Here is a 22,723-nt window from a genome sequence, read left to right as displayed (position 1 = left end):
GAAATATTTTCTATTAGAAGAGTGCTGAGTATAAAGAGTGTTTTGCCAAGTTCCATGTCTTGAAGATAGCAAAGGAGTGATCTAGACATCGTGGAAACTCAGTAAATTGTTAATTTAACTGACATTGCCTTGCTGGAAGGAAATAATATTCCACTGCTTTCTGAGGAGTCTTAAGAAACAAATCCTTTACTCGGATCAAAATGTCAATATATTGGCCAAAGACTTACATCTAAAATTGTGTTTTTATGGAGCCTTTTACTAAAGGAAGGCTTGACCCCCAGTTGGCTTGTTAATTAGGATCATTTTGTTAACAATGACTCTGTTGGCTTTGATATTTGAATAACCTGGGAAATCTGGCCCTTACTGAGAACACATCCCCTTCTCGTCCATCTAAAATCACAGCACTTTCAAGATGGATAGTTAGAGCAACTCACCGTTAATTTTATTCCACAGGGATCCCCAGGGCCATATGGACCAAAGGGACCCAGAGGACTTCAGGTAAGGAGGCTAAAACCAAATCTAAGTCTGGATTAGAATCACCTAGGGAACTTTTAGAAATCCTCTTGCCCACTTGCACCCTCTAGTTCAATCAGAATGTCTGGGGATTGGAGCCAGGCACCAATATTTTTAAGGATCCCCAGGTGATTCCAATGTGCAACAACATTTAGAAACAACTGCCCTAATCTTTAGAATAACTAATTCAGGCTCCCTAGAGATAAGTACCAGCAGGTGAGTCTGCTTAGTGAGTAGCTGAAGAGATAAAAGTTAAAAAATTAGAGTCTGGGAAGATGGGTGAAGTCAAGTAGTTAAAAGCAGGATGCAACTATTTTTGCATTGCTACTATAATATGGTTGGAAGAGCTCTGCATTTTATCTAAATTACAGTATTTGTATCGTTCCGTCGTTATAAGTAGTTAATGCTCAATAACATGGAATGATTCTTTAAGGCATTTATTTAAGTTAGACATATCCAATAGATTTCAGAAAATAATTTGGATCAGTTTTTTCCAGTCTGAGGACTTGCCTCATCTGAAGTTGTAATGGGGGGAGGATGTGTGTGTGTGAAGAGTTAATTTCAGTATTTCAAAAAGTCTACTGAATATTATTTCTTTACCCACGATTTCCTAGAGAGCATCTAGTTCACCATCAACTCCTTTGCTTTGGCCTGGAATTGTGTCAGTGCAGGGCAGTAACCCTGGTTATCACGGGGTGATTGGAAGCTCTAACTTTCAGTTATATGTGCCTTACATATTTAAGAAAAAAATGTTGTTTATTCCAAATCTTTCAAAAAAGGGATCCAGCACAGGAATAAGTTTGGAAACACAGGTTTTGAAAACTAACACCTCATTAATAAATGTTAGCTCTCAGCTTAAGTACTGTTTCAGAAGCTGCGTATTTAGCACAAACAATTTTATCTCATTCCATTTCTCAATCGTATGTAACCCCAACTTAACTCTGAGTTATTTAGTTTGGCTTCTAACTCCAGGATCTCGAGGGACCCTAATGAATGATTCATTCCTGGATGGCCTTTTGTACACAGCAGTAATTCTTGCTTTTCATCTTGGAGCAGGGCATTAGTGGACCTCCAGGGGATCCAGGCCTGAAGGGATTTCAAGGCAATAAGGTAATCATACCTTTGGATAAAAACAGGCAGAGTGCCTTCCCCCTCATAAGGAATGGTAATACAGGTTTTTATTATGCAGAAGTCAACGGACTCTCTGAGAACGTATCTTTGGAAATATGTAATATCCTGCAGGTGTATACACAAAATCATATTCATGTACATGCAGGAAGTCAGTAGCATAGATTTATCATTCGTTATTATATTATTCAAAGGGGCATTATTAAATATAAGCCATTATCCAGAATCTTTGCAGTGTTTCCTTCTTAATTCTGCCTTTTAGTCATTTTATGGCTCACTAGCAACTGAAAAGTAGTAACACAACTCAAATCACTCTATTTCCCATATGTAATGTCAACTCAATATACAGTTTACAAGAGAAGGGAATTTATAACTGTCATACCAACAAATATCATCAAACTTTTTTTTTTTAATTACAGAGTTGTAATCTCAACCATCAGTACCATGCTTGTAGTGTCATTCTACGGATAACCAGGCAAGACAGAGAGGGAGGGGTTAATTAGAGCCAAATAGAACCAAAAAATGCTACAGCAGGGATCTTTAAAAGACCTAGTTATAAGGCTTTGTTTTCCAATGAGAGTGGCCATTAATTTGCTGAAAACAAGCTTTTTAGTGCCTTTTAAACTCTTTTCAATGCTTATGTAAATTTCACGGATACAGTAAATATCCAATAAATGGTGTTGGGTTGGTGACTGGAGATCTGTGGAATTTCTGGCAGTAATGACAAGAGAAGATGCTGTCTTAATGGACACTAGATAAAACCAATTTTTTAAAGCTGCTATTCAATTTAAGTTGTGGGGAGCAGTTGCGCTACTTGAGTGTTCTTTTTCCAGAGAGAGGAAAGGGAGAGATAAGTACAGTATTTTTTTTTTTTAAGCTTCTGTACATGGTTGTGTATTCTAGCTGTTAGTTTTAGTTCTCTATGTGAGCCGCTGCCACAGGACAACTGACAGACGGGTAGGGTGATTCCACGACCAGGAAACAAACCTGGGCCATGGCGGTGAGGGTGTCATATCTTAACCACTAGACCATCAGGGCTGGCTCAAGTATTTTTGATGAGATAATGACAATGTGTGATTTCCCAGGCCACTTTTAATTTGCAAATTAAAATGGAATGGGCTTTTCAGCGGGTGTGTGCTTAAGCTTCATCTGGGGAGACTGTCGTTTCCAGTCCTTGCCTATGATTAATTCTCTCTGGAGGAAAGAAATAGCTCTTTTGAATACTGAGAAGTTTTTATAAAATTGCTTTGGCTGTAGGTAAAATCCCAACGCAAGAAAAAAAAATTTTTTGACAATCCACACTTATTTGTAGGATTCTTTGGTTACCTAAGATCATAATTTTTACATGTTTGTGAAAATGAGGCTTAAAATCAGGGATCAGGGTTGGGGTTTGCAAGAGTGATACAATTATAGAATGTCTGAGCCACAGGGGATATTAGAGATCATACTGGCCCAAAGTTTTCATTTTGGAAAATGAGAAATGAAGACTGGAGATCAAATGGCTTGCCTGAGGCAGAGGCAGAGCCAGGTTCATCAGCTCTGGAGGGCATCTGTGGAGGTGCTGGGTGGCAGCAGGGCATGCAGCTTTGGGAGATGGTTGGTGGCAGTCCCTGAAAATGCGCCATCATTTGATCACTTCTCTTTATGTCTCATACAATTACGACTTAGGTTTTTTCTTCTTCAATACATTTATCTTAACAAAATTTAGCTTTCAATTCCAATGCTGCCTTAATTATTAGAAAAATAAATAACGAGTCAAGTGTTTTGGGGAGGTTGTAATTTTCTGACATAATAACATTTTGTGCTTAACTTTTACAACATCATCATAAAAGGAGTCATTTTTTCAAAAGTATTTGAGGACTTCATTAATTTTCCAAGGCCCTCTCTTTAAAAATTTTTTTTTAAATTGTGATAAAAGATATGTAACATAAAATTACCACTTAGGATTTAATCACAAAATTCACTGCCAGCTGAATACACAGAGGTCATTGCCAATTGAAAAGACGTCAATTTCTAGACAATGTTCTGGGTTGTTAGGAGGAAGTGAGGTGGGAGTGAGCTTCTCTTTTTCTTCTAGTTATATTTCTAGTTTAAGGTCACAAATTTAGTGGCCTCTTGACTCTTACTTTGAGACTATTACGAATTTCTACTTCTCTTGGGATCTGTCAACCAGAGATGCATGTCACATTGATCACTAATTTTTTTTTAATTTTATACATTTATTAGTGTATTGTCTTAAAAGTCAGGTTTCAGGGAATGATTTCATCTTGCATCCCAGAATGAATTCTAAATCTTAAAGACTTAATAAACTAGTTTTTTTCTCAATCTGGAAATAATGTTATGTTTTATAGTGCCATCTCTTTTCACCCATTACCATTTTATTACAAAATGCTTTTAAGAAATTGCTATCGCAATTTGTGCAAAAAAAATCTCTAAAATCTAGTAATTCTATAGTTTCTAATGGGCACAGGGATGATTATTTATTTTGAAACTTCTATAATAATAGATAACATTTATTGTATATTTACTATGTACAGATCTAATTCTAAACAGTCATTTAACATAATACCACCTTTGAGGCATGATCTATTCTTACCCGTGTGGTATAGATTAGGCTACTAAGGCACATAGAGTTTTAGCAATGGGTCCAAATCTACACAGCTAGTAAGGGACAGAGCCAGGATTCAAATCCAGCCAGTCTACTCTTAACCACCATGTTATATTTATCTCCTTAAGAAAATTGCTGAATTTCCTGGATAGTTAACCTGAGATAAATGCATTTCGTTTGGACAGTATGGAAATTGCATCTGTCTCCTCTTCTAGTGTACTCTGGCTAGAAACAACAATCTGTTGAGAGGTGCATTTCTACTTGGTTATAATGTTCATCTGAAAATGCAGAAAAAGAAGGAAGGGAGTCACTTGGGAAAAAGAAACCAGTAATGTATGTTTTCAGATATTTTGTCTCTTATGAGACCTTAAAATAGAAACCTTTAGACTTGTAATATTTGCAAAGATTCCATGAGAATTTCTAGGTGGGGCCTGCCTAGGTCTTTGAATTTATGAATGAAGTCTCTCATGAACTACGATCCTGTTCTGCTGCTCTAGTGGTTGGATTTTCTTCATTAAAGGGTTTGCAAAAAAGCTGATCAAAAAACAAAAGGAAAAAAATAGCATGTGATAAATCAAGGAAAAATGTGATTCTGGCCCTGTTTCACAAATCATTTCTCTCATTAATATTTTCCACATGTAAAGTAGCTCCTATTCTGCCCTGAATGATCTTGTTGCCTTAGAAACAAAACATAGATATTTCTCAGAATGAAGCCTTGGCTCTGAGGCAACAGCAGCCTCTCCCATACATGAGGGTCATGCAGTGCCGTTCGTAAGAGAGCATCCCATCAGTCTTTAAAGTCAATTAGAATTATAATCATGTGAGTGCCCAAGAAGCCTTATCCCTAGGACCAAATTGAAAATGGAATACAGGAGAGAACACTATGCTCTTTCTGAGTAAAGACAGAGTGCCTAAGAACCCTACGCTGACTTCCAAGGGCTGTTGTGGTTCGGGTTGCAATCACATCTGGCCACGGAGTGGGCCCTCTAATAATTAGGAAGAATGGCTCAAGTTTGGCTGGACTTTCAAATCACAGAGAACAAGTTACCAAAATTAGTTTTGAACAAATAAACACAGTAGAATGCTGAGTGTGCCAAGCCCACATTAGGTAATTTTTGCCATTTTTTGTTGTCTTCCTGAGCTTATTTCTGAAGGATATTTTCTTCTGAAATCTCATGCAAATCTGCTCTTTCCAAGACCTGCTTTGTGCTCCTGGGAGGAGGGACTGCTTACTGTGGCTTGAGCAGGAAACAGTTTGTGACACGGTTAAGTGTCCTAACACTAGAGCTTCAGTGCTAAGGCCAAAAGAGCACTAGGAATATCCCTGATGTGTTTTCCCAAGGCAAAGTGCCACATGTTAATCCCAAACAATTAAAAAACTACCATGATATTATATATTAATTTATCTTAATACATGAATTGCCTCCCTTCTTCTAACCTCTTCCATTGTTCTACTCTAGGATGTTCATATATTTCCTGCAGGGTTTTTTTTCCCGCTAAGTGTTTTGTTCCTGTGCTGCACTCAAGTGTAAGAAACTCAAAGTCCTTTTACGTATGAGGCTTGGTCTTACTTTACGTTCAGTTTAGCTTCTGAGATGTTAAGAAAACTGTAGAGAAATAGCACCAGTCTGGTCCAGTTTAATAAATGGATATGGTCAGGGCAAATAATCTCCAATGAGTCAAACATCCATCCATCCATCCATCCAGAATGAACAAAGGACCCAGTATTAATGAATAAATGGAACCTATGTTTCAAGAGGAGTAAGCAAGGGCAAATTAAGCGCTTAGACGGCTCCAAATTTCTGCCCCACATCGTGATTCTTGGACACCCTACTCTTCCTTATCCGATTCTGTCAAGCTTCCATCCTATTTTCTGAGTTTCCCAAGCACAGTAGATATTTTTAAAGTAGGTGGTATTCTTAAGAAGTTAAGTAAATAAGAGCTAAATGTGCAATCTTGAAATGAAAACTAAATTTAGTATACATCACTACACAACATCCTGTTTTCTTCAAAATGCTCTATGAAAAAAAGTCAGTTTAAAAAAGAAGGCTGGCTGTCAACCTTTGACATAGCTACTAGGAATGCATATGAAGATATTTTTAAGCTGGCAGGGTGCTAATCAAGTTTACTTTTAGCTTCCACGCGTTACACCTTTAAACATTGCTAGCCTTCTTTCAGATCTGAACCATGGGCAGGAGAATTGGACAGATATGTGCAAGTCCATCACTGTTTTTAAAAAAAATCTAAAGCAGAAGATCTAGTGACAATGGGTCAGGAGCACCACTATCACATCTGAGAGAGAAATTATTATATGCATACTCAGTCAGGCACATTTAAGATAAGCAACAAATAAATATTTGTTGACTGACTGATTGAATGAATGAATGAGTGAAAGGTTTTAAATGCAATAAGATCAAACAGATCAAACAGGCAGGAGCCTGAGAGTCACTTAATTTGTCAATTTTGAGGTCATTGGAAACCTTTGAGAGAGCAGTTTCAATAGAGAGATTAGGGAGATGACAACAGCTTGTGGAAGGGATCAGAGAGAAGCATGCAGTAGTCAGGAATTTTGACCATTCTTTCAAGATGTTTGGAAAATAAAGAGAAACAGGCAGAGTGTTGACATAACCCATCAAAGGCTTCTTGTGCACTAAATAATCTAACGTGTTCCAATTTCTTCTACGAGTGGCATGAAGACTTGGGACTTAAATTTTTTTTTTATAGTTTAATATATACAACTCAGAGTCTCATGTTTTTTATAATGTCAATATTTTCACTAAAACAGAAAAATCACTAGCGAAGATTTAGCAGTTTTAAAAATACATTCTTCTTTTGGTCATTATTTAAATACTTGATTTGACTCAAAGTTAGCTTAGTAGCTTTAGTAGGTCAGCCTACTAATATAACTAATACTTCAGTTGTGGTTTGGAAGTAGTTCAATACCACAAATGTGAACAACTATGAAGAATTTTAAACTTTCTCCTCAAACGAGCATGTTGTGTAGTTTTATTTCAGTTCTCACACAACTCAAAAGCCTAAAAATCTCCTAACATTGTGATATTGCTTTTCAACCACTAAAAAATCTTGATTTGTAATAGGATATATTCCTTACAACTTGACAGGAAGTAAATCAGGTGAAACATATGTAGACATCAACCGTTCCTAGTGTAGAATAATTAATCAAACAAAACTTTTTTTAAGTTCACAACTCTCTTAACAGAACAACTATATTTTTGGCTCCATGTAAAGTATTTTAAGTACAGGGTACTGGAACACATCAGCTTTTCCAGTTGTCCAAAAGCAATAATGGGCCTTCTGATTCTCCCGGCAGGCTAACAACCTTGAACAAAGTTGTGACTGCTTAGCGTGTAGCAGTGCAAAGGGAAGAATCCCTTTACAATTTTAATTATAAATATTTGTTTAATGAAGAATCAGAGCGAAGCTGCCAAACCACGTGAATGTTTTTCCTTCAAGGATGTCAAAGTCTAAATGCTATTTCTGTCCTGGGCCTAATGAAAGGGAAAGACTCCTTAGTAATCCAGCGATTTTTGCTGTGGAAAGGGCTTTGACCTACAAGCACATCTGCCCACCAGGGCTCTAAATGAGCTCATTAACTCATTTGACATGAGACAACTGATAGTGACAACTTGAAGTGGCTGCCAGAACATGTGGGATGTCAGCCAATGGCTTCAAGGCAGATGATTTTCATTCCCAACTCTCTGATGCATACGGTTCTCAGCAGATGGGGTATACTGTGTGTGTCTGTGTGCCTGTGTGAATGCAGACTGCCAAGGTGAAAACTCTGATGGATCACGGAACCCAAAATGCTGCCAGCATTTCCCTCAAGGGTGCTAAGTCTAACCCACATGCCCAGTCAAGCTGGGCACTAATGTGGAACAGAATCAGTTACTGCAACGTCTTCAGAGGGATGTCAGATTTTTTTTTTTATAATTACATCAATGTCTTTAGTTAATTCAAGTAAGTTGCAATAGCAACATTGCAACAGGGAAAATTAAGTTTATTCCATTGGTAAGGCACTTCTTATTGTGGTAAAACATACATAACATAATATTTATCATTTTAACCATTCGTAAGGGTACAATTCAGTGGTGTTAAATACATTCACAATATTGTGTAACTGTCACCACTATCTATACCCAAAACTTTTTCATTATTCCATCATAGACTTTGTACCCTTAAAAATAACTCTTCTCGTTTCCACCTGCCCCCAGTCTTTAAGGGTCAGTTTTTAAGAAACCTGTCACTCTGTTATATGAACCCATCTTTTCTCATAAATTGATGTCCTTGTCTCAGATTTATGGAGAGGGTTCACCCAGAATATTTTCCAGCAATTCATTTTGTGCTGGAGGAGTCCAAATAGTGTCCACCAGAGCCTAGATTCTTAAAAGCTCTCTCGATGCATGGCTGAGTGGTCCTTTCTTTTGTGGAAAATGACACACAATTCCTTAGATTTTATTATATATGATGAAGTGTGACTTTCCTATTAGATGGAACCATATGAATCACCATTTTTGTAGGCTAAACATGATCTAATGTTGTCAATTTCATGTGGTTTAACCCAACAGCAATCAAGAATATGAGTTGAGTTACTAAAATCTGGTACAGCACTATCATTTTCATTACATTACATTACATTCTTCACCAATTCTTTGTTATTACGGAGTTTTTTCTTCTTTGGAAAGCATAAGTGGGTGGAGTGTGTAGACTGTGATCTTTTCTCTTATCTAAGTGGATGACGTTCAGAAAAGATTGTAATTCGAGATTTGAAATAATGGTGGTTCCAAACTCAGGGCAGTTGGTTAATAACTGGTTTATATGTAGAGTTACATTGTGTGATCACATATTGCCAATTATAATTTATATTACCTTTACCACTAATTCAGTGACAACACTGATCCAGGCAGACTTTATGTACCTGGAATGGCATGTGAATCAGCTTGTAAAAGTATATTTCCTCTTGGCTTATATTTTATTTTAGAGATTCTTGTCTTCATATGGATCTTCAACAATGGGTAGATTGTAACTGACTTGTGTTTTTCATCCTATAACCAAGATACGAATTTAGTCTGCAATCAAATGAGTTTTTAAATACTTTAAGAAGAGAATTGAGAAGACTCAAGAGGCAGTTTTGCATGGTGGATAGAGCACCGGCTCTAAAACCAGACTACTGGGGTTCAAACCTGACCCACATTGTATTAGCTCTGTGGTTTGGGCAAGTTACTTTTCCTCCCCACGCCTCAGTTTTCTCATCCGTGTAATGGGTTAATAATAGAACCTACCTTTTAGAGTTGTTTTGAGGATTATATGAGTTAATCTATGTAAAGCACTAGAACAGCACCTGTTACCTAGTAAGTGCCATATGTGTTGGCAAGAATTATGCAGTTAAGTATTTTGACAACTCTTTTTTTAAAATTAATGTAGAGCAAGTCTAACCTGATATGTTTTCTAAAAATAAGCCTCTTGTTATGTAACACTTCCTCTGAAACAAGAGAAGTTAGGTTCTAAAAATAGAGCTTGATTTAGAAAGTATTTGACGAATATGTTTCCTGTCCCCTCCACCCTGCTATTCCTTCTTTCCAAAAAAAGGGCCTTTCTTGACTTTTCTCCGAAGACTTTATATACAGTCATCACTTCATTGAGTTCCAGCTAAGAATGTATCTTGGCCATACTTGAACCATTTGGCATCTACAAAATGCTCATCCATCATTTTCTTCCATTTGGAAAGTATGAGAATATTTGCCACAAGACTTAAAATATTAACGTTGGTGCTATACATATCTGGGAAATGATAAAAAGAAATTGCTAAAATATCTTTCCAATGTGAAGAAGAGCCCAAGGTATGATTAAATTGTTCATAATTATATTATTCAAGAAGAGATAAAGTTCTGTCCTCAAAAAATTCAAAGATTCTTGGACAACCGTTCATTATTTATCATCTTAGGAAAAGGAAGCATATTGACTTTGGTTAGAGCCAGTGCCAGGAATGAGGAGTGTTGGGTTTCTCTAGCTAACCTTTCCTTACAGTGTAACCTTAGACCACCTATTGGGATTTCATTACTTCTTCAGCCAAAAAAAAAAAAAAAAAATTAGTTGTGTCTGGGTAAGTTTGTAGGAGAAACTGTGGAATAAGTACTTGATATCACTATGTAATGTATATACAGTTGTTCTTGGTTGAAAACCTAAGTAAACCAGAGGGAACTCCAGAGGGGCAATTTCAAACCCCCATCTTCCCCAGGCTAGACCAGATTTCCTGTTTTGTTCACCTCCAGCAGCTAGCACAGTACCTACTTCCTAGTTGCTGCTCAGTATATGTTTGATTCATGGATGGTTGAGTAAATGATATCAATTAGCTAAGCACCGAGAATGCAAAGCTGAGCAAAATCACATGATGTCCTCTCCACAGTCTAGGTGGAGACATATTAATATGTTTGGAAATGCAAAGTTGCAATTGTAACGAATGCTCAGAAAAAGAAGAAAATGATGCTATCGGTGCCCTTAGAATAGGGATTTCACCTGACCAGTGAGGACTCCCTGAAGTCCTGCTGCTTAAAATAACATCTGAAAGATTAATAAGGATTAACTAGGGAAAGAGAGAGGTAAGCACATCTCAGAGAATAGCACATGCAAAGATCCTGTGGCAGGAAGAAGCATGACAAGTACAAGGAACTGAACAAAGGCCAATACTGCTAGGGTAGCTAGTGAAGAGGCAACCAATAACAGATGAGACTGGAAAGGCCACAGGGGCACTCTGTGCAGGGCCTCACAAGCCTTGCAAGGAGCTCTGTCTTTACCCTAAGAGCAAAGGGAAAGGCCTTGAAGGGTTTTACTCGGATTAAAATTAAAAGATTGCTCTGGCAGCAATGTGGAGGAATAAACTGGAGTGTGCTAGAATGGATGCATGTAAAATACTAAGGACTTTGTAGTAGTTTGAGCAAGAGATGATAATAATTTGGGGTAGACTGTAGAGGCGTGGTAGAGGATCAGAGAGACAAATGGATTTGAGAGATTTAGAGGCATGTTGATAGGTGTTGGTGATGCATTGCATATGGTAGGTAAGGGAGTGAGACATGTCAAGAACGACTCCTAGGTTCTGGCTTGACACATGGAAGGATGCCTTTCCTGAGATAGAGAATGCTGGAAGATGATCAGCTCTGCGAGTGGAAGATTATGCGTTTGTCTTTGGAAATGATGTGTTCCTTTTGAAATTCTCTTTCTCCTGACTTCTTTTACACTGTTTTTGTCAGCTCCCATTTCTTTTTCTCGGCCGCTGTCCTCCCCAACTCCCGGTAAGACATCTTTGTGTTCTTCCACTCCCATCCCACGTAAATGTTGGTACTCTCCATGGTTCTGACCTGAACCACCAGCCTCTTTAATCACTCTAAACCTACGCTGTCCAATACAGTAGCCACATGTAGCTATTGAGCATGTGAAATGTGGTTAGTCTAAACTGAGATGTGCTGTAAGTCTTAAATACACAAAGGACTTCAAAGACATAGCATTAAAAACAAAATCATTAATAAGATTTTTATATTGATTATATGTCAAAATGATATTTTGGATATACTCGGTTGAGTAAAATATATTATTACTTTCTTAACGTGGCTACTAGTAAATTTTAAATTACATATGTGGCCCACTGTGTGTTTCCACTTGACAGCGCTGCCTCAGACAGTGACCCTATTGTCACTTCATTTCCGGTCCCTTGAACCCACAGAGCTGTTTGCTGTCCCTAGAACATTTCACATCATTTTATGCCTCATACTCTTTCCGTTTTCCGAATATTTGTTCCTCTTCTTTCCTACCGGATTAGATACAATTCATATTTCTTTGTTCAGAGAAAATATCTCCTCTACTATATGAAACTTTCCCCATTTCTTAAGGTAGAATTAAACATTTCTGCCTCAGAATCTTACATGCTCTAATATCTTTATTGTAGCTAATTCACATGATTATATTTTCTTTTATATTCATTTGTCTCTTCAGCTAGATTGTAAGTGTCTGCAAAGTGCAGGAGCAATTTGATTTATGTCTATAATTATATAACTACGTACTCAGTACCAGCTTGTTGCTCAATGAAAGTCTGATAAATAACAATTGAATCTATACATAGTAAACAGCTACCATGTGACTGGTTATGACTTAAATGTTTTACAGAGAATACCTCAAATCCTCTCAACAACTCTGTAAGGTAGACATAATTATCCTCATTTTGCATATGAGGATCTTGCAAATGCTCTGACTGTTAATAAATTATAGAGCCAGGATTCAACTGGACTGAATGACTATAAAGCCATACTTTTTTCTGTGATTCCATACATGTTAAAAAATGGATTTAAAAGTGGAGATTATATTCCTACATCATAAAATGGAAAAAATACCTATTTCCTAGGATTGTTAGAAGATTAAATGAGATAATGTATATAAAGTATCAGGGCAGTGCTTGGAAATAATAGATTTTATTAAGTATTGGCTTCCTTCAATCTTGAAGCCCATAGCATATAGTCCTTAATTTCTGAGGAAAACCAAAGTGGTCAACCTAAGCTTCTTGGTGACCCTACACGTGCTTACACTCATGTTCACACACATTGCCACTCATATGGAGGTCATGCGAAACAGACTCCCTCTGGGGTCATCCACTTTAATCCAGTCCTCTTTGGATGTGCCTCTGATGGCTAAAGAAAGTGAAGTAGAGAAATAATAAGTAGTACTGAGGGCATTCAATCTGTGGGTGTGTTTGTGTTTGTTGGTGAGGGTTGGGGCAGGAATAATAGCAGAAAAGGAATCAAGCCTGGTGTCTTACCAGGGCTATCTTGCCTTGGTGAATTCCCAGAAAATGATTCTGAGTAGAGTACTGTCTCTTCTCTTCCTGTTCTGTACTACCCATCTATGGTATTGCACAATCAGGACCACTTTCTTCACCACCTCAGGAATCTTTGTAGGAAAGGGAAAGGAGAAGTGTGAAAGGGATAAACGTTAATTGTAGGCCAATGCTGGTCTGCGGGTCCTATGTTGAGATATTAGGCTCTTGAGAAATAAATTTAAACGAGTGAAATGTGAAGATACATTGCTACAGGGCTGTGTTCAGGTAAGGGAAAGCAATGTCTCTATAAGCTTTAGGTCCCTGTAATTCCCCTGAAAAAGCAATATTAAGAAATCTCTAAAAACTACCAACCCAATTAAAAAATGGGCAAAAGACCTGAACAGACATTTCTCCAAAGAAGATATACAGATGGCCAACAGACACATGAAAAGATGTTCAAAATCACTAACTATCAGGGAAATGCAAATCAAAACTACAATGAGATATCACCTCACGCCCGTCAGAATGGCTATAATTAACAAGACAGGAAACAACATGTGTTGGAGAGGTTGTGGAGAGAAGGGAACTCTCATACACTGCTGGTGGGAGTGCAAACTGGTGCAGCCACTATGGAAAACAGTATGGAGATTCCTCAAAAAATCAACGATAGAACTACCATATGATCCAGCTATTCCACTGTTGGGTATTTATCCAAAGAACTTGAAAACACCAATTTGCAAAGGTACATGCACCCCTGTGTTCATTGCAGCCTTATTCACGATAGCCAAGACTTGAAGCAACCTAAGTGCCCATCAAGGGACGAATGGATAAAAAGCTGTGGTATATATACACAATGGAATACTACTCAGCCATAAGAAACGATGAAATCCAGCCATTTGTGACAACATGGATGGACATTGAGGGCATGATGCAAAGTGAAATAAGTCAGAGGGAGAAGGTCAAATACCGTATGATTTCCTTCATTAAGTAGTAGATAATAACAACAATAAACAAACACATAGGGACAGAGATTGGATTGGTGGTTACCAGAGGGGAAGGGGGGGAGGGAGGAGGGTGAAAGGGATAATTGGGTACATGTGGGTGGTGATGGGTTGTAATTAGTATTTTGGTGGTGAACATGATGTAATCTATGCAGAAATAGAAGTACAATGATGTACACCTGAAATTTTTACAATGTTATAAACCAATGTTACTGCAATAAACAAAAAATTTAAAAAAAAAAAAATACCAAATGAACTGAATGAATAGTAATAAAACAACCAGAAAAGTTACAAGTAAAAAAAAAAAAAAAAAAAAAAAGAAAATAAATTTTGCCTGAAAATTTTTTTTATTCTTGATATCAATTTATTACCCAAAATGGAAAAGATAGCTCTATCAAATGAATAAACTGTAAAACATTTGATTGAATTACCCATTTCACATCTATATCCTAGTTAAATGGAATATACAGTGAGTTTATTTAAAAGAAAAATTTTGCAAATTTTCCTTGTGTTAGCCTTGAGTCATTTTGCTATTTTTTTAATATAAAACATTCAATTAATTATAAAAAAAAAAAAAAAAAAAAAGAAATCTCTCAGTTGCTATTGGTACTTGACCAAGGCTAAAGGGAGCTCATCGGCTCATGGGTAAGATAATTGCTTCTCCTCTTGATTCTCCTGGGTCACATATTTCAAGGTAACAACTGAACCAATGCCTTGTCCATAGTCAGAGGAAATTTTCTCACCTAACTGTGCTCTTGTTTGTTTTAGATCAAATGTATAGATAAGTACTAAGTGGAGAAGAACTTCCATTACCTAAAAAAACCTCAATTTCTCCTCCAAATATATCATTTATATACTTATATGTCTTTATATAGATTTGTATAATATATATATAAATAAGTCTTTATATAAAAGACCTCTGATCCATTACAGCACCAAAGCTACACATAAAACGGACAGGAAATTAATGAAATAAGTGAACTTAGAGCCTTATTTTATTATTATTATTTTAATGGTATGTTTTATCTCTAAAACTAGTCCTTTGAGTTTAGTGACCATGTCTTAAACTTCTCTGTATTTAATTCATTACCCTCCACGTCGCAAGTACTTGGTGTTCTTTTGCTGAGTGATGGAAACACTCACCCATATGCCGTATAACTGACAGATTGATTCCAGCTTGAGTGGAGAGCACAAGAAGTTGTAAGGAAAAAGTTCGTGGAAGTGAAAATTTGGAATCTCTAGGAAACTGAATATTCTCTGGCACGTAAATCAAACTATGAGATTAAGAAAACTTTGAATTTAGGGAGAACTTCTATGTCTGATACTACAAAGAGAGCAATTCCACAGCCAAGAAAATGTGAAAAATAAGAATGGCAGTACCTGGCTGCTCCAGAAAATTTACTCCATATAGAGAAATAAGTACAACCTTGAGTTTTAAAGGGAAAAATTCAAGTTGGTTTATCTGCCAGATTAACTTGTACTCAAAATGATGAACAGAAAGTACTTTTAAATTCAGTCCACTCAAATGCCAAAGCATCATAAACTCTCACGATCAATTGATTTTGAGACAGGTTTTCTTTGTTTTGATTCATCTTGACCCTGGGCATGTCCTTTGGGGAGCTGATTTGACTCTGACTCTTCTTCTTGTCTCTTCTCTTTCCCCTTTGCAATTGGTTAAAGTCCACAGACTTCCTTAAAGTAAAGCTTCTACCATATTAATAGAATATTGCTCTAGTTACTGTTTCCTTCAAAATCGCAAGCCTCTGGGGTAAACTGACGCTTTAACATTAGTGAAAATTTCTTTGTTGCCCTCAATCGGGGAGAAGGTTAGTCTCAATTTCCTGTGCCATTTTACTGTTGGTTAGTACAAGGATGAAGAGATAAATCTTTAACTTGAATGAAATTTTAGATAGGAAGTATTCATTAATTCAAACACAGGAGTATTCAGAAATATTCCTTAAAGTAAATTAAAGGTATATATATATGTATATAACAAAAATAGAAGGAAACGCACCAAAAAATAAAAGTAGTTATAGATGGATAATTTAAAAATTTCTTTGTATGTATGCTTTTCAATATATGACACATTTTCTACAATGAAGATACAGTATTTTGATAAAGAGAAAAAATTAGCATTATAAAAAAAGAAATTATAATCAATGGGCACTCTCCTTTTCCCTATCAACATGCCACAGGACCAGAAGCCTGAGAGACCTGAAGAGCCACATTCCTGTGGGTGATATTGAGGTGTGAGTTTAGGCAGGCCAGGTAACCACTCTGGGGCTCAGGTTCCTTACCTGCGAAATGTACGAGTTTGAGTGCAATGGTCTGGTTCAGTTCTATAACGCCTGAATTCTATCATGGGCCTGCCACATAATAGACTGTATTTGTTTTTTTTTTTTTTTTTTTTTGTGAGGAAGATCAGCCCTGAGCTAACATCCGTTCTAATCCTGCTCTTTTTGCTGAGGAAGACCGGCTCTGAGCTAACATCTATTGCCAATCCTCCTCCTTTTTGTCCCCCAAAGCCCCGGTAGATAGTTGTATGTCGTAGTTGCACATCCTGCTAGTTGCTGTATGTGGGACGTGGCCTCAGCATGGCCGGAGAAGTGGTGCGTCGGTGTGTGCCCGGGATCCGAACCCGGGCCACCAGTAGCGGAGCGCACGCACTTAACCACTAAGCCACGGGGCCGGCCCAATAGACTGTATTAATTGAAAATGCTTCTTGCTTCTACTAACAGACTCCTTGACTAATAGTGGCTTAAATCACGAGAATTCTTGTTGTTGAATAAACAGAATGTTTGAAGGTAGATAGTCTACCTTCAAACTGGAACAGTAGCTCTACGAGGCTGTCTGAGATACAGGCTCTTTTAAATCTTTTCTGTGTCATCCTCTTCAATTGTTGGCCTTCATCCAAGAGATTGTTGCCTCATGGTTACCGGATAGCTATCACATCTCCAAGTAGGAAAGAAGAGGCAGAGACAAAAGGATTCTCTTCGCATCCAGTGAGGTCCCTACATCTCATTTGTCAGAAGGGAGTCAAAGGATCAACCCAGACTAATCAGTGACAAAGGGAAAGGAGATTCTAGATTTGCATTCAACCAACTATCATTCATCCTACATCTTTGAGGGCAAAGATAGCTGCCCATGACCTGAACAGATCCGAGTTCTAAGAGCAGGGAGGAAAGCAGGGAGAGGATGGACAATGTGTCTGCCAGAAGCACTTAATAAAGATGTGTTGAATGAATGAGTGAAAGTCTCATTATGACTCATGGATTCTAAAACCTTTTGCCTCTGTGGACCCCTTCCTCCATAAAAAATATTAAAAATTATATTTTATAATTGAGTTGGTATAAAGACAAATATAATCCAGACTGAATTCATTGTTATGTATTCATTATTATTATGCTTATTTTTTAAAGCAGAATTCTGATTTAAAAAATTAAATGGAAACATTTTTGTAGGCCCTAGATACTGTGCTTACTGTGCCCAGTGGCTAACTCAATCTTGGGTCTATGTTGTGTTTCCAACTAGATTGTAAATGCTTGAGGACAGTGACTGTGTACTAGGTTTTGTTGTTGCCCTCAAAGCCCCTATTACATCACTATACATCTAAGAGCTGCTCAGTGAATACTGTAGAGTTGACCTAACATATCACTCTTTCTTTCCCTAGGGTGAGCCAGGTCCTCCTGGTCCTTATGGTCCTCCAGGAGCCCCTGGTATTGGACAGCAAGGTATTAAGGTAAAGATTCCTGTCTCTTTGCCCATCGATGATTATTGAATTTTTTATAGGGGCTGGGGGAGCTGTGATTTGAACTCTGCTTAGCCTTACCCTCATAGACACAAGGAGGCTGCCTGCAGAAGTATTTACAGTCTGGGTGCTTGGACACTGCAACACCCTGGTCAGTGGGAATTATCCATGTATACTTTGATTTGGTTGGAATGAAAAATTTGCTTATTTCCAAATGCCCACCCTCTTGCCACCCTCTTGTAATCTAGTTCTGTTGAGTTTTCATGGACTTTAAATATCAACATGCAAAAATGTTATTGGGATGTGAAGCACCTTAACACATCGAATATCACCTGCTCACATTAAATAAGCATAGAGGGGCAGAAACCAGAAGGACCATGGCACTGAAAAGTAAATACTGACAGAAAGATTTGTAGGGAACTATAAAGGATTGGGACACCCGACACCATGGGGTGCTCTGCATCATGCAGGATGTAATAGAGCAGAAGTGCTTATTTTAAATGGCTTTTCTATGTCCCTGGGACAATAAGATTTTGCTGCAGGACTAAAACAGAGAGCAGTACAAAACAGTGCACTTCGAAGGTACTCGAGTGTCACCACAGATGGGATTTAGACAATAAGCACATTGAGACTCCAGAGGAGGTGTAGTTTATATTGGCAGAGTTACTGGAGAAGGGCTCTGAAGGAGATCAAGTGCGAAGCAGAACTGAAAGGAGAGGTGAACTGGAACAGAGTGGGGATGAGGAAAGGGCAGCATTCCAGGATGGTGGCGAGGGGGCAGGGAACAGCACGAGCATTGTTAGCTTGGTCACCTCAGTAACCAAAATGAGTTTCACACAGTCCATCCTGCCAATTACCACACAATAGTTTCTGAAAGCAGAAAGTGCCATATTGCGTTTAGACAAGAAGGGATGATGAACATTTTAGGGTGATTTGTTCACTTAAATTCAAGCCATTTCTCCTCCTCTAGAATTTTTTTATCTTTATGAATGTGAAAAGTTTAACTACTTTGCTATTTTTCTTTGTTGAAATCTCCAGAGTATTTTGTGATATGTTTATTCTTTATTTAAAAATTCAAACTTTCTTTTGATTATTTCTTTCTCTTAGGGGGAAAGAGGCCAGGAAGGAAGAACAGGGGCTCCAGGACCAGTTGGCGTTGGTGAGCCCGGCCAGCCAGTAAGTAGCAAGAAATTCTAGATGGAATAAGGACAAATATAGATCTTATGTCCTCTTTCTGGTTAGAATAAATGGTTAAATTAAGCCATCTTGTATCTTTTTTGGACAACAAAAGACGGTAAATATGCAAGGACCAGATCCAAGGGTTATTTTTCATAATACTTGAAATAGGGACAAACACACACACATGTATAACATGTACAACAGGCTTTCTCTTAACTGTAATCTCTTACAAGATTAATCAGCTTGTCCAAGAAGAAAAGAGTTGTCATGCGTCAAAATTTCCTAGGAGATAGGATATCTGGATTCAGGCCTAATGTCTATATTTTGTAATTGTCTTTCCTGTAACCACGAGAAAATCACGGAGAATGAGGACTTTGTTCATTAGCGAATCCATGAGTATACTCTAAAGCTAGGATTGATGATGGTAAACAGGTCACACCTGTGTTATTTGCATCTTCTACCTTTAGTAGCTTTAAAGTTTACTGTTGTTGGAGAAGAAAAAAAAACTTTCTATCAAAAGAGATCTGGAGAGGGAATGAATAAAACATGACTATTCTAGTATAAAAACCTTCTTAACTTTTCAAGTAATCCTTTTCCAAGGAAAGAACAGTAGCTGACTCGCTGGGGCACAAATGAAGACAACTGGCTGTGAATAACTGGTACCAAATTGGTTTTGCATTGCATAGTTCCTCATATGTAAATATTAATGGAAACACGCGCTTCCTTGCAATGCTCTGTAAGTGAAATGGCAGCATATTGTTTGAGGGTTAGGCTTTTCACTAATGTCTGGGTAGACTAACTCGAAAAAGATAGTATCATATGGAGGAAAGATACACAGGGCTAATTATCTAGAGATCAATGATCTAGTCTCAGTTTCCACTAACTAGACAGTGCCCTTAAAGGTAAACCACTGAGAGAGGAGGAAACAAACTCCGTTGCAGACACTGCTGTTTCTTCACTGGAGAGGCTGGAAACCTAGAAAACTGAAGCGACATCAGCTAGAAAAACACAGGCCTGATAGGTTGCCACGTGTAGAGGGTGTGCAGCAGAGAATTTGGGAAGTATTTAATAGGAATGAAAAATAATCGTTTCACAATGCTCTGAATAAGTAGGAATAAAAATGAGCTTTATATTTCACTGCAAAGCCATTATGAACCGTCCAAAAGAACCCTAGAATTTTGAAGCAAACACGAGACCTCTTCCACATGCCTACTTTTAACTTAATAAACAGCTTCTGTCTTGCTGCTGAATCCTAGGAGAGATTGCATGGCTAATCATGGGACAATGCATGACTATACATGTTGAATTATTCAACGTGAACTGGATGTTATTTGTTCCTTCAAGGTATCTGGGCTATTTGCCATAGAAATCCATGATTAATTCTTGAAGATACAAATAGTTTCATGAGTAATTGACTTAGATTCCCATGGCATCTGCTCCGTTGCTACTTCTGCCACAAGCTACACCTATGGCCCCATGGATAATATGATCAGTTGACTAAGGAAGAACAAAATTGAGCATGTTATGCTGGCCTAGCTGGAAATAGACTCCTACAGCATTATATCTCTTCGTGAATACAGAGTATGAAGATATTTGTATTCTATGTGAATGTTCACCAAAGGGCATCCATTTTAGAGAAGGTTCTAAATAATCAAGTCAATAGGATGTCAGTCAACCTCTTTTCCCAGCTCCACTACCATCCACTCAGTTTTAATGAGTGGCAGGGGTTGAGGTTATACATGGAACCAACATGACCTGCCTTTCAACAAAGCTAACCTGGATACTACCACTGCTGAGTGCCCAACCTGCAAAAGCTACAGCCTGATGTCATCTTTCTTTGGAAAAGGCCAGTCACACTTCTGGTAGTACGTTGACTTCACCGGAGTTATTTCATAATAGAGGAGGCCATGATGGCCGTAATGGGAGTAGGGAGGACAGGCAAGTAAGGATTTGCCATTACTCTCCACCATTGAGAAACTTACTGAATATCTCATTCATCATTATAATCCCATATACCTGTGCTTCTAAATAAGTAAATAATTTAAAGTAAAATAAAGTAAAGCACCGCCCCCCCAACCCCACCCCAACACACACAAAGTAAACTACTAATTTCTTTGAATCTCTATTTTGGTTATGTAGTGCTACATAACAAACTACCTCAAGACTTCGTGCCCCAAAACAACAATTTGTTTTTCTCATGATTCTGTGGGTTGACTGGGGAATTCCATATAACATGAAGTCAGTTTGAGTGCTAGAATGGTTAGAATGTTAAAAATGGTCTCACACACATCGTTGTCACTTTCACTGGCTGTTGGCTGGGGCTCAGCTGAGGCTGTTGTCGAGAATTCTCAGTTTTCCTCCACTTGGGCCTCTACATGTGGTTGCTTGGACTTCCTTACAGCATGGCAGCTCAAATCCAAGTGGAAGTGTTCCAATAGGCAGAAACCACAGATCACTTAAGGGTCTGCTTCAAAAATTATACAGCATCATATCTGTGATGCAGTTGGCTAAAACAGTATAGGACCAACTCACATTTGAGTGGAGTAGAAAAAGACTCCACCTTCCAATGGGAAAATAGCAAAGAACTTGTAGACATGTTTAATTCACCATAGTCTCAAATTTCAACTTCTGTAAAATTAAAAGATTGGGTTCTCCCTAGCTCTATGATTTTAAGAGTTGGAAATATGGAACCAAAGTTCTGAAAATGTCAGAGAAACAAGTCACAACTTTTTATTTTTTAATATAAATGGAAGAATGTTTTGTTGAGATTGAACTTTGTGTTTTGCTATTATTTACACTTTTCAAACTCAGCAATAAACTTAAGAATGAGTTTCATTTATTCATTCTAGTTCTTAAAATGGTTTTATTTTTAAATAATAAAATATTTTAAGCATGCTCAAAAGCACAGAGAAGGATTTAGTAAACTTCCGTCAGATAGACAAATCTTAACCTTTTGCTATACTTGCTTTAGATTTTCTTTAAAAGACATAAAACCTTAAGGATACAGTAAAGTCTATATAACCTCGTCTAGAAAATATAAGAGGAAGAAACACTTCCCAAGTTATTTTATGAGGCCAGTTTTTCCCTGATACCAAAACAAGACAGTGACAATACACAAGAAGGAAACTATAAACCAATATCTCTCATGAATATAGCCACAAAAATTCTTAACATAATTTTGGCAAATAGAATTCAGTGATATATAAAAAGAATTACACAACATGGCCAAAGGGGCTTCATTCCATGGATGCAAGGCTGGTTTAATAATTGAAAATCAATCAATGTTAATAGGCTAAAGAAGAAGGATCACATGATCATATCAAAAGACACAGAGAAGTATTTGATAAAATTCAAAGAAGTATTTGATAAAATTCAAAACCCTCATAAACCCTGATAAAAACTCTCTAGGAATGGAGGGGGACCTTCTTTAACTTCTGCAAAAAACCTATAGCTAACATTATACTTAATGGTGAAAGATTAAATACTTCCCTCTAAGATCAGGAATAAGATAAGTATGCTTGCTCTCACCAATCTTATTCAATGCAGTGCTGGAAATCCTAGCCAGCAGAATAAAGCAAGAAAAGAAAATAAAAGGTGTAGAGATCAAAAAGAAGAAATAAAACTGTTCCAATTTGCAGATAACATGATGGTCTTTATAGAAAATCCCAAGAAATATATAAAAGAGTCTCCTAGACCTAGCAAGTGAATTCAATGGGGTCATAGGA

At 37.5% G+C, this 22,723-nt stretch overlaps 1 protein-coding gene across 2 annotated transcripts in view; it reads left to right on the top strand.

Annotated features, from left to right (window-relative positions):
* COL28A1 (collagen type XXVIII alpha 1 chain) overlaps positions 1-22,723 on the top strand; it is a 154,037-nt gene that overhangs the window by 23,398 nt on the left and 107,916 nt on the right. For both annotated transcript variants that reach the window (XM_087435021.1, XM_014788200.2), the window contains exons 9-12: positions 454-498; positions 1,570-1,623; positions 17,742-17,810; positions 18,927-18,995. In XM_087435021.1, coding sequence (XP_087291147.1) covers positions 454-498; positions 1,570-1,623; positions 17,742-17,810; positions 18,927-18,995 — 237 coding nt within the window. The remainder of the gene's footprint in view (positions 1-453; positions 499-1,569; positions 1,624-17,741; positions 17,811-18,926; positions 18,996-22,723) is intronic.

Source organism: Ceratotherium simum, chromosome 1, assembly GCF_057802395.1.
Source record: "Ceratotherium simum simum isolate JZ-2026a chromosome 1, ASM5780239v1, whole genome shotgun sequence".
In the NCBI taxonomy this organism is placed as follows: Eukaryota; Metazoa; Chordata; class Mammalia; order Perissodactyla; family Rhinocerotidae; genus Ceratotherium; species Ceratotherium simum.
The sequence above is the reverse complement of the archived record's forward strand: the minus strand, read 5'-3'. Positions and strand labels throughout refer to the sequence as shown.